General features: G+C 41.1%; 1 protein-coding gene across 3 annotated transcripts in view; it reads left to right on the forward strand.

The window, feature by feature from the left end:
* Positions 1-12,527, forward strand: part of DCDC1 (doublecortin domain containing 1) — a 497,179-nt gene extending 484,652 nt beyond the window's left edge. For all 3 annotated transcript variants that reach the window (XM_040495539.1, XM_040495540.1, XM_040495541.1), the window contains one exon: positions 11,405-12,527. In XM_040495539.1, the coding sequence (XP_040351473.1) occupies positions 11,405-11,473 (69 nt within the window). In that variant the 3' untranslated portion in view covers positions 11,474-12,527. The remainder of the gene's footprint in view (positions 1-11,404) is intronic.
* The last annotated feature ends 1,013 nt before the right edge of the window (positions 12,528-13,540 follow it).

Genomic DNA, 13,540 nt, shown 5'->3' on the forward strand with positions numbered 1-13,540 from the left:
ATTGTGTGTGTATTTATATATATAATTTTGTGGGGTCAAGTATTGTGTGTGTGTGTGTGTGTGTGTGTGTGTAATTTGATAATAAAATAGGTTGTTTGACCATCTAACACTAAATTTGACCCAAACTGACATTTTTCTGGTTCAACCACCTTATTTTCTGTGTTAAAATCCTGCATTTACTGAATAAAAATGAAATGGCTGGTGGCCACTGAACACCACATGAATCAATGTCTCCTTCTCCAGTTTCCCTTCAGTTTGGCCTGTGGTAGCAAGCAGCAGTCTTTATGGGGCACAGCTACATGTTGTTCACAAAAATGAAGCTGGCTATTCCGGACTAAGCTCAGTAACCGAAAGCCGTAGACTGTCCTCAGTCCTCAGTCCTCAGAACTTAGAGAAAGGTTGTATGCACTGTTAAAAAGAAAAGTCACATGAGGATTTCTTTTTAAGACATCAAGGGAGATCCTCAGCAATCTTAAGTAGCAATACTACAGGAAGAGAAAAACTAACCTATTAATTTTTTCCTGCAATGAAGAAAGAATCTCTGTCTCTTTTTTTTTAATAGCAGTGACAAATCAGAGTTTGGTTTACGGTCCTCGTAGAAAATTTCAAGAGAAATGTTCTTCTCTCTCTTGCTTTGAAAGCCACTCACAGCTCTGTCTGAATATAAATTGCAACCTGGCTAGGTGTGTACAGAAGGGCTCAGCTGGCTCCCTCCTCAATCCACCACTTTAATGTAATGCAGTAGATCATGTCTACTGAAGGGGGCTCTTGGTAATCATTGCAAAAGGCCTAGTATTTACTCCCAGTCTGCAAATCAGTGGGGCTGCATGAATAAATTCCTGCTGCTTCCAACACCACTAAAAGGAGAGCACATTGAGGTGAAATTTCACATGTTACATCCACAGCAATTTGCCCTTTTGCAGACACTGTTGTACGATGTTAGAGATGTGAAGGCATCCCAGAACAGCTTTGTGACACATAGGAAAAAAGATTGCATGTGACCCCCATTTTTCTTTTTCTTTTTTTAACAAGAAAGTCAAAATAAGAAAGGTCAAGGAACATGCTCCAGGTCAGAAAGCGGGACAACAGGATTCTTACCTGCTGGGCTTCTGCTTAGAATGATTGGATCACAATTCCCATAGACACAGAACTTTTCATTTTTTATTTTTTCAAAATTCCTTGAAAACAAAGGCATTTCTCTAGGTGCCAAAGTACCTATCATTTTTATGCCAAAGAACAGTTGATTTGCTATGAAAATGACATGATTTCACCCTGGATCAAATGTGCAAATTCTTGTGAAGTTTTCACTGTTGCGTGTGAATACGCCTGAAGCGAAAATTGGCAATATCACACAACGCTCTATCAAGCACCAGGAGACATAAGGCAAAACTCTTTAACTGAACTTTTCTATTACCAGTAAATGGGATTTTAGATGTAATATAACAGTCATCAACACATCACATTTTACCAGCAAGGCAGTGACACTTACTTTGTGGACGACGGCTTGCACAGAGTAGCTTGGCAGTTCATAGCTACTTTGAACGAAGACTGAGAACAGCCCTGCTCTTTCCTTATTATTGACCTTCCTTCTTAGTTGGCCAGAAGGTGGACCGGGGAGCGGTTACTCCACCTCGGCAAGGACTATAGGATAAGACTATTGCAATTCTGTTCGGCCTTCCTGGGCTTTTAATAAACCCAGTAATTTCCTTTGGGGACATGTTTATCAAATTTGAATCAGCTTCGTATATATAAGTCACATTTCAATATTTTCCTATCAACTGGAAACCATTTATTATTAAATACTAAAACAACCATCCTCCAGTCCATGGCCTTCTCCAGAAATTTATTTCCTGCTGGTTCACAAAACACCCTTAAGGTGATCCAGATGTTAATCAACAGTGTACCAGCATTTGTGATTGTCCTCAGGAGGACTTTTCTGGATATTTTTGCCCCATCCCTAGCTTTTGTTGCCTGATGAAGTGTTGGGGTGAAATTGCATGTTTCTCAGCCAGGTGACTAAAAGTAACATGCCTGAAAGTTTGACAAACATTTTGAGATTAACTGGAAGTGTTTTATAAATAAGAAACATCTATCTGGGTACTTATGTCAGTTTTGCAAAACAGGACACGTTAGTAATGATTCAAAATGCAAAGGTCATTTTGTAGAGCAATAACCTGAATTTCCATTTCTCTCTCGATTTTCTTAGTAACTAAATTTTTGTGTGTGTGTGGATTAAGAAAGCAAAGCAAAAAAACAACAAAAAGGTAAAGATAAATTTGTTCCCTTTACCAAAGAATCACTTAGAAATTGTAGCTAGTGGCTATTGCTGTGTTTATGAGCTAATCTTTAATAATAGCCCAGGTGTGCTGAGTGTCATTGAGATTTGTGATTCACCGAGGCAGCAGCTTTTTTTTTTTTATTTTTTTCTTTCTGGCATCATTTGGAAGAGAGCAATCAAAACCCACAGATCTGTGTTATTCTAGGTCATCACAAATCAGATGCAAATGTCCTCAGTTAAATGGAATTTGGACCCATTGGTGATCCTCAATTGTTTTTATTAAACCAATGGCTCCAGTTCCCTCTTGCCTCTGAGCACATTTCAACCCCTCCTAAGGCTAGGTGGGCAGAAAGAACAGCCGTTTTCTTTTCAATGCAGTGAACTAAAATTCTGCATAAGTGGCACGGCTTGGGCCGCTTGGCCTTAGCAACCGCAAAGAAGATGGACAAAGACTGCCATTCAGGTTAAGTGCTGATGGGAGCAAATGGCCCAACTGTATAACATGGCTGTGTGGTGGGTGTCTGCTGCCAGCTATAGTATTTTCTAATTCTGTGAGTCTGTAATATAAACTATCAATAGGCTGTCACCCTGTACCATACGTGCAAATAGAAATATATGAGGGGAGAGGAAGTGCTTCTGCCCATGCTGCAGCTGGGTTGGGGGAGGGAGAAAGAAACAAGATGGAAAATTATATTTATATGGCAAGTACAATGGTGATTCTGAATTGGATGTGCAATCACTCATCGTCTGCTGTAGTCCTGTGGATATAAGTTTCAGTCAATCACTGGATCCATTAGGTCCTGGCTTTTCCATCCTAGAAGTTTCGAATGTCACCTGTGTCAGACCAACTGAGGTAGCTGGGCAGTCAGACTCTCCATACCACCAGCAGCAGCTGGGTTTAAAAAAAAAATTCCAAAAGGCATAAATGACCCTGCAGACTGTGCTAGACCGGAAAGGAAGAGAGGAGGGAATCTCCCAGAACTTCTAGGGTTGGTGCCCCCAAAAAGATGAGATTTGATTACATCTCTCTCTCTTCATTTCCACTTCTTTCCATTCTTCCTTCCTTTCTTCTTTCTCGTTGCCTGTTGTTCTTCTCTCCTCAGTCTTCCCTGCTTTTCTCATCTAAGGGCCCTTGAATTCCATCTTTTATTTTAAAACAATCCTTTCTAGAGCAATTTGTGGATCAGCAGGGATGCTTCCTTAGTATGATTCTCAAAGTTTAATGTGCACAAGAATGACCTGGAGAGCTTGATAAAGCCCAGTGTCAGGCTGATCACAGAGGTTCTTATTCTGTATGCCTGAGGTGGGTCAAGAAGTCTGCACTTAATAGGCCCCAGGGATGGAGAGCAGTTGGCTGACCACACCGGGAGAAACTTGGCCAGGACTTCTGTGTCAGCTGGGCATGGCTCAAGCCAAGGACCAGTGTCAAGAACACCAGAGGATGAAGGCAAAGAAGCACTTGCTATGTGAGTGAGGGCTTTAATCTGAATGTCCTCATGTTTTTATCACTACTTCCTTATGAAATAATGGAAATAATCTTGGGTCAAGACTAACCACCCAGAGAGTGTAACCAGGACCCAGACATTAGAGGCAAAACAAGTGAGTCTGAGGTAGTGAAGCTTCCCATGTTAATTAAGCTGCCTTCAGTGCTGATAACATCTTGCTATTTTAAAGGTCGCGGGAATAATGTCAGTGCTATGGTGCACATATCGAGGGGCAGAGTAATTTTGGGGGTGGGGACGAATAGCAAGCCTCTTGAGTTTTCTTCTGCATTTTTGTATGTACAAAGAGAGAGCACTTTAGAACAAGGATGGGGTCCTATTTGCCGAAATGACCTTTTCCCCACTGAAGGAGCTGCTTATTGGTGGGGAGGCCAAACCTCTTTATGTTTGCTCTAAGTCTAGTTAATGCGGAAGGCTGAGCCACCGACATCCCTGGCAGGCTTGTCTAAGAGTGTGAAATTCCACAGGATATTATTTCAGTTCAATAATAAGTGCTCTTAGAAAAACTAATTTTTAAGATAGTTCTCTTGTTCCCTAATTGAAATCCGTATAGGCTGGGAGACAGACATTTTCCTTGAAAGACAGAAAATACAAAGAAAATTAGTTTTTCAAAGAGCAAATTCATATATATATATATGTGTGTGTGTATATATATATGTGTGTGTGTGTGTATATATATATATATATATATATATATATATATATAGCCAGGCACTCTCTGCTCTGTTCTGGCTGCTAGGCATGCAAAGGTATGGTGCTACTTGGATAGTGCAGAGGCCTAGAATGTTGGATTAATAGGCACTAGGTGAAGTGAGAGGTGTGGGCATGAACCAGATTGTGGACAGCCTTATAGGTCATGTTAAGGAGTTTAAGGAGTTTGGATTTTTCTTTTCTGAGCGCAGTGGGAAGTGATTAAAAGGAAGTTAACATTAAAGATGATTAGACATTGTGTAATAAATTAAGCTTACTTAGGTTACAAATTACAGAGACATACTCAATTTACCTCCAGTGGTGGAGGTTTGTTGGAAGGATTAACAAGGAAGTGAGAGTGCACAGGGAAGCCCGGCACACAATCTTCATGGTGGTCTCTGTTCGAGATGCAGGGGCGCACCTGGGTGGCTCAGTCCGTTGAGTGTCCAACTCTTGATTTCAAGTCAGGTCATGATCCCAGGGTTGTGGGATCAAGCTCCACACGGGGCTCCATGCTGAGCATGGAACCAACTTGGAATTTTCTCTCTCTCCCTCCCCTCTTTCCTTCCCCATGTGCATGCTCATGAACACATGCTGTCAAAAAATTAAAATGAAAAAAAAGACGCGTGACCTATCTTTGTCCAAATGGCCACCCAGTAATCTGCCATTCCTGCTCTTGACTTCATTGTTTCTTGGTCTTCTATCTTCTGCTGTGAATTTTCTACTTCTTTGCAGGCTCTTCTTTACACTGAGATGCTCACTTGCCTGTTCATGGCCTCTGCTGCTTTGAGGCTCCTGTTTCCTGCCTTCTCTTTATATTTCTTTTGGCTCCAGAGCCACTCTACCATCTGAATTACTTTCATTGTGTCTTCTAATGGAAGACTAAATGGCTGGAGGTCAGCCAGTAGCTGCCTTTTACTCATTCCTTTAGATTGGGATGTCAGGGATTACATGATACAAAGCACAGCTTGCCTGTTTAAGCAACAGTGTGGGTTGAATTCCTCAGGAAGCTGTGGACATGGCTGGCATTCAGGGCTCCGTGGCATTTTCAGTATCGACCATAGTTCTGCCATTGTTATGCTCCTTTTCTCTCTTCACCACTGAGGGATGAAATTAGCAATGGAATTATCTAGGCTGTCACTATTTCTCTTTAGTCATTGAGAGGCTTTCCCTTGGGTGCCTCCTCAAAATTGGCCTTTGACAGGGTGATCTTTGCTATACAGGCAACACAAACTTGAGGTTGGAATCTGTGACTTCAGTTACAGTATCAGGATGGATACCAGCTAGACTCACAAGTTACACTTCTGAATACAATCAAGTCTGTTTGAGGAAGTGGATCTTGCCGGGATACCCTGGCACCCAAAACTCAAGGCACTTGGGCATCCAGGCAATTTTTCCAAATCAATTCAGAATGCCAAACCCTTATCAGACCTTGCCTTGCCTCTTGTTTCATGAAATCATTTTGATAGGCTGAATTCCACTGTGGATTTTAATTTTTATTATGATTTCTCTCCCTCTCTCCACTCTGCAAGGCGAACCTGGCTAGCAACTTTCTCAGTGTTGAAATGTGAGTTCTGCTTAGTGGGCTTGACAGGGGTCTGCTGTGTTTGAGTCATAAATCCTTGTTGTGCTCCAGGACACCCATGGAGTAGTATTATCTGCTAGATAATGCCTAGTTCCCATGAAAAAGTTGATATGGGCCAAACTCTATATGGAGCTAAAGCTGTGTATTTAAGAGGCTTTGGAGAGAGGAGCTCTCACCAGCCATGAGGCAGAAGGCAGCAGCTGCACGTAACAGTACTCCAGGACCCTGCACTCCAGATCTTTGCTCAGGAAATGAATGACTCAACAACAAAGGACAATTTTCATTACACCAATTTCCAAGTGTTGTTATGAAGGGAAAAGGGATTCATTTGTGGGATTTTTAAGTCTTTCGAAGTTGCTTACTTACATTATTTTACTTTAGGCCACTGCGTTGCTCACATGGATAATCCTGATGATATTTTTTAATTTTTTTTTCAACATTTATTTATTTTTGGGACAGAGAGAGACAGAGCATGAACGGGGGAGGGGCAGAGAGAGAGGGAGACACAGAATCGGAAACAGGCTCCAGGCTCTGAGCCATCAGCCCAGAGCCTGACGCGGGGCTCGAACTCAGGGACCTCGAGACCGTGACCTGGCTGAAGTCGGACGCTTAACCGACTGCGCCACCCAGGCGCCCCATGATGATTTTTTAACCAGTCATTGTACAGCCCCAGCCTTCCTCCTCTCCAATTCTTTTTTTTTTTAAGTTTATTTATTTATTTTGAGAGCAAAAGAGAGAGAGAGAGAAAGAGAGATAATCCCAAGCAGACTCCACACTGTCAGTGCAGAGCCTGATGTGGGGTTTGAGCTTATGAACCTTGAGATCATAGCCTGAGCTGAAATCAAAAGTTGGATACTTAACTGACTGAGCCACCTAGGCAACCCCCTCCTCTCCAATTCTTTACCCATGTCATAGCCAGAATGACCTTTCGAAAATGAAAATCATATCATGTTACTCTCTTGCTTAAAACCTTAAAATTTCCACCCGCCACTCCCCACCCCACCCTAATCATGAAAGTAAAGAGCACACTCCTCCCCAGGGTACTCATTGCCCTTGGGAATATTATGTCCAACTCGCCCTGCACACTCTGTTTTCTCACTCTTTGCTCACGGAGATCTGCACCCGACTCCTCCTCAACATTCCTTCAGTTGTCCCCAAATTATGTCTTTCCTCTTCCATACCTTTGTCCATTCTCCTCCTACAGCTTTTTTGGGGAATCATTCTTTATCACTCACCACACCCATCTCTATTAGAAACTTCCTTCCATGTGCTCCCTCTGCCCCCTTTGTTTATCACTTATTACTGTTGATGTATTTTTTCTCCCACTGGTTTCTAAGCTCCTTGAAAGTAAGCCAGGCTTGTTCACATCTGTGTTCCCAAGCCTGAATATCCCCTGCTATACAGCAGGCATTAAAGAATATTTGTTGAATGAATGTAAGATTTAGAGTAATCGATTGGTTAAAAACCTGCTTTTTAAAAAAAATCTTAAAGTTTATTTCTTTTTGAGAGAGAGACAGCGTGTGAGTGGGGGAGTGGCAGAGAGAGAGAAGGAGACACAGAATCTGAAGCAGGCTCTAGTCTCTGAACTGTCAGCATGGGGCTCGAACTCCTGAACCATGAGATCATGTCATGAGCCGAAGTTAGACACTTAACCAACTGAGCCATCCAGATGCCCCAAAAACATGATTTTTAATATACACATTGAAGCGGAGTTTGACTTTTTGTAGAACTTTCTTCTCATATGCACTGCTTTGGACTGAGTGCCCCCCACAAAGTTCATGAGTTGAAATCCCGTGCCCCAATATGATGGTATTAGGAGGTAATTAGGAGCAGATGAAGTCATAAGGAGGGAGCCCTCATGAATGGAATTTGTGCCCTTGTAAAAGTCACAGAAGAGTTTCCTTCATCTGCTCTGCTCTCTGTCCTATGAGGATAAAATGAGAAGTCAGTAGTCTACAACCCAGAAGAGGGCTCTCACCAGAATGTGACCATGCTGGCACTCTGATCTCACAAATCCTGGCTCCAGACATGTGAGAAATAAATTTCTATTGTTTATAAGCCTATGATACTTAGTTGTAGCAGCCTGAGCCAAGACATGCGTTGCCACATCAATCCATAAAATATCACATAAACTTCTTATAAAGCAAATCTTGTACTTGTTGATAAGACAGTATAGCTTGGCTCAATTTCCTTCATCTTAAGACAAACGAAAGCAAGGTTGATCATCATCCCTTCCTTGCCAGCCGTAACTTTCAAAACGCTCCTAAAGTCTGGTGGAGTAGAAAACACTCTTCTGTCATCAGTGCCCAAATGCATCCTTAACTGCTCGGCTGCCTTTGCCACAGGCAGACTGACTTGGAAGAGAAGACCCGTCACCCCCTTTCACAAGTGTGATGATTTGTGGCTGAGAAGGGAGAGCCTGCTCTCTGAACCACATGCCCCCTGGTGCAGGCAGGCTAAGGAAAGATGAATGGCATTATAAGACAGACATCTGAATGTTTCGTATTAAATTAGTCCCATAGAGCGCCTAGAATTCTCATTCCATAAATCACAAAGTAAAGTAAACTCACTCCCAGGTTAGATTGCTGTGACTTTGGCCTGTGGTGTCATAGATAATCTGAGAATAGTTAAACATTTGTCTGAAATAGTAATAATTTCCAGCATATTTACTCAGTGACATAGAAGTGACCCAGACTGATCTCTGTTGCCAGAAACAGCATGTAAATGGGAGTCAGCCAACTTAGGAGATTTCCAAACAAGGGTCACTGCTCCTCACCTCCTCTGCTTGCTCTGAAACAGCCATGGGCTCCCTCAGGGGCTGCTAGGTGCTGGGGCTGAGATGAGCAAACTTCGTTTCCTCCAGAGTAGGTACTAAAAAGCACTGACGGGTCCCCACCCCTTTACTAAATGGCAGTTGCAGCACCATTTTGAAATCTACTTTCACCTTGTTTGGTCTAAGCATGATTGAGCTAGGAAAGACCTTGATTCCACTGAAGACACATTTCTCTTCAATGGCAAAGGTTTACTCTGAGAATATTTTACATAGCCTTGGATCGATTCTGGTCCTTCCATTCCTGGGCTAACACTGTGATTACTGGGAACATAATAGAATGGAAAGAACATTAGACCATTCAATTCCATGCTAACTGGCTGAAGGTCCATCTGAACTGCTGCTTCCTCTTCTATAAAACGAGGAAAGTAGACTCTTGTATCTCTACAGTTCCACTCAGCTTTTAAAGTCTGATTCTGATTCCGTAGTGAGATACAACAAGAGTTATAACAGCTAGAATTCTAGCTGACCCAGGAAACCTATCCATCTCCTCGATAAGGCTTGTTACAGGTGTTCACTAGGACCTGCATCCAGATCATCGTCACCCTCAGAAGCCCAATCCAAATTTCACTAGAGCAACAGAGGGAGGCCACGGCACAGCTTAGTGGTGGCCAAGGACTGGAGATGGTTCCTTCTGGGGAAAGATTTTTGGACTTGGTGTCAAAGGTCTGAATTGAGTCTTGCCTCCTGCACGGTTGGACAAGGCTTTTGGTATACAGATCAATAAGATCATAAATGTTGAAGGGGAAGGGTACTGATGCTGGTAGAATGTCTATACATGCCAGGTACCATGTTGGTACACTGTTGTTGTCATCTGTTTAACTCCATACTCATGACCACTCTTGGAAGTAGATATTTTCTCTACTTCCACTTTTGAATTATACAAATGAGGAAGCTGAGCTTATGAGAGAAGAAATACCTTGCCCAAAGCAGGTGGGGGTGGAGTAGGTGATATAGGTGATGGGAATTAAAGAGTGCACTTGTGATGAGCACTGATGATGTATGGAATTGTTGAATCACTATATTGTACACCCAAAACTAATATAACATTGTATGTTAACTATATTTGAATTAAAATTTTAAAATAATGATAATAATAAATAACAAAAAAGCCACCAGCCAATAAGTGGCAGAACTGGGATTTGGACCTGGATTTGCCTAACCTCAAAGCCTGTAGAAATTGCAGGTTACTGGCTTTAGTAATTATGAAACTGAGTTCACTGGATGCCTTCAATGAGTAATTCTGTGGTTTAGTCACTGCCTGTTTGGGAGATTTCCCTGATGGCAACTAAGTTAGGCAAAGTAAGCTACACTTGGATGCCTGACCCAAGGTAGGCGGGGCACTGCCATATGCATGGGAGCGGCCCTCACCTACTCTTCAGGACATAGCAAATCATCTCAGGTCTCACCTGTCTACCCCAATGGCTGTATTCACTTATGTATTAGTTGCTAAGGCTGCTGTAGCAAAGTACCACAAGCTGGGTGATTTAAACAACAGAAATTTATTGTCTCACGGTTTTAGAAGCTTAAAGTCCAAGATCAAGTTGGCAGCAGGTTTGGTTCCTTCTCTAGAGTACAAGGGAATGATCTGTTCCATACCTCTGTCCCAGCACCTGGTGGTTTCCAAGCAATCTTAGGTGTTCCTTGAGTAGAATCATCACCCCAGTCTCTGCCTTCCTGTTTACATGACATTCTCCCTGTGTGCCTATCCTTGTCCAAATGTCCCCCTTTTATAAAGACACCAGTCTTATTGGGTTAGGGGCCCACCCTACTCCAGTATGACCTCATCTTAACTAATTACGTCTGCAAAGACCCTATTTCCAAATAAGAACACATTCTGAGATACTGAGAGCTAGGACTTTGATATATTAATTTTTTTTTTGGGGGGGGACACAATTCAACCTATATCAGTCAGAAACAAATGTCCCACCCCTCACCCACACAAGCACTTCCTCTGAGCTCAAGTGCTCTACCATTAAAGACCACAGCATTCTTTCTTGATGGCATGTCTCTCTCCCTTTTATGTCTTTCTTGTTTCTTACTAACACTGAAGTCTGATATTAATGGAAAAACCATTAAAAAAAACTATTATCCTATGAGGTAAAGTGAATGCACTCAACTGTAAAAGGAAGACTTATCGATCAATTTCAGTTACACCTTGCTTGTCTGACACTTTGCAGCTAAGGAATGTGTTTTTATTGCCTGGCCAGATAGTTCAGATTTCCGGTCAGTCTTAGTAAAGACTCCTTTTTATAACATTGATAAAATTTTATCACAGAGCTATGAAAACAAAATTAGATTTCATAACTCACATCAGGCCTTGAAGGGAATGCCTCTATAAATTTTACAAACCTTATCAAGTTTTAATGCACCTATTCTGATAAATATTTTCAAAATAGCAACTTCTACTGAACTTCATATATATGTGTATGTATAAATAAGCTTATGTGTGCATTCATGTATGTATATATATATATATATATATATATATATTTCTCTCTCTTTTTTCTGTCTTATAGGAAAGAAAACTTCCTTCACCTACCTGTAATCAGAAGACTGACAGAAAGACCAATTATTCAGATTGCTGAAGACTCAAATTTAGGAAAATCCCCTTTTATAAAAGAAATCTGCGTGGTTCATTTAAAAATTTAGTCCTAAAATTTATCTTTTAAAATAACTTGATTTCTCATAGACTGATTTTGAAAAATTACCAACACTGATAAATCAGCTACAAGCTATCTGTAAATTAGTAAGAAGACATATAATCAAAGGCAGCATTAGCCATAGAGACTTCATATTCCAGTGAAATCTTGCATATATTGTCTAGTTTTTCCAGTATGTAGAGTGGCCTGTTGGAAAAAGTTGCATATATATTGAACACGTATTTTGTCTCCCCAACTGGACGGCAAGTGCCTGGAGGGCAGGGACCCTTGTTTTTATTGACTTGGGACAGGGCTGTACCCATAAGGGCTCAGTGATAATGCCCAGCAGTCCCACTGCCAGGGCAACATAATGGGCAGTTGAGATTCAGCTCTCTTCCACTCTTGTGCTAGACCACAAACTGAAATTACAACAGGACAGTGGGAACAGAGGATCCGCTTTATAGATTTTCATTTCAGTCAGCTGTTCAGGAGCTACATGCTCAGAGTCAAATTAAATCGAGTTATAGTTGAATAGTCCTTTCTGCTCTTCAGAGACAAGAAACGCTTCTCAAAATTGTGCAAATGAAATATATGTGATTGTGTAAACTAGGCATCTTATATTCTTAAAAAATTATCTTTAATGATTATACATTTTGGTTTAAGATGCCAAGTTTAAAAAAAATCTAAAAATGAAGTGAAATTACTTCTATATGAATTGACAACATTTAAAACCTCAACAGACTTTGTAAAGGAATTCTCAAACTGTTTTGGTTCATATGCTACCTTAGAGAATTTTGAAAAACCATAAACTTACAAAGTGCATATACAAAAAAAAAAAAGCTTTTTTTTTTTTCCATATCATTTCACAGAGTTCACAGACCAACCTGAAGAACATCTGTAAAGAACTTCTGATATAAGGGAAGATATTTCTTTTTAAAATTTTTTTTAATGTTTATTTATTTTTGAGAGAGAGAGAGAGAGAGAGAGAGAGAGAGCGTGAGTGGGGGAGGGACAGGGAAAGGAAGACAGAATCCAAAGCAAGGAGGTGTCAGCATAGAGCTGGATGCAGGGCTTGAACTCACAAACCACGAGATCATGACCTGAGCCGAAGTCGGACGCTTAACTGACTGAGCCACCCAGGTGCCCCAGGGAAGATATTTCTGATTTCCATAATTTATAATGTTTAGGGGACCTAGGATCTATACCTCTCAATGGAAGATTTCAAAACATATGTCAGATGAAACAGATTCTAAGCTTCACTGTGGTAATGTTCTCTTGTTATATTCAAAAACAATAAACCACAAAGATTTTTTATCATCTCTGAGTATGAATTTTGCATCTATGAATCTTAAATGGGAAAAGAGAAGGAAATATAAACTTCAAACAGTGTTGTTAATTTGGGGCATTCCTTGGAGAAAACACTTATTACCTGGAAGAAAAAAAGCTAATTAAGTCGACATTTCTTACAATCTCAAAACCATTTTACTTGCTACTCTTAGAGGCAGAAGGGAATACATGCTGTTTCTCTTTTGTCTGTCAGGAGAATAATAGGGAACGCTGACAGGCCCGGCAGCCAGCAGCCCCAATAGTGGAGACTCCGCAGAGGAGTGGCCTTGGATGTCTGGAGCCTGCCTGGAAATCACTGCTCCCTGGCTGCAGAGAAACAGAGCACCCTGGATTGGAACTTCCAGATGTCTGTACTTTTAATGCACTTGTGCATAAGAGAGTGATGTTTCCAAAGATGCAGATAACTTTCTGATCGTTTTATTCCGAGGCATGTCATGACTATACTTCAGTTGATCACGTCAAAACTAACTGTACTCTGTCAGAAATGATGTTAAAATGCCTTTTAATTCTCTTTGAGGTATTTGTTTAGAAGCCACCTTAATATTGTTGCATTTTTATATGAAAAATCTATTGGATTATGATTTAATGTCTCTGTCCTTGGCTAGAGTTCTCAGATTAGAAAGGGAGTGGATTTAGGAGCCCAAGATGCCTCCAGAGCTGCTCTGT

The sequence above is a fragment of the Herpailurus yagouaroundi genome, unplaced genomic scaffold, assembly GCF_014898765.1.
Source record: "Herpailurus yagouaroundi ecotype Mexico unplaced genomic scaffold, PumYag 187, whole genome shotgun sequence".
NCBI classification, from domain to species: Eukaryota; Metazoa; Chordata; class Mammalia; order Carnivora; family Felidae; genus Herpailurus; species Herpailurus yagouaroundi.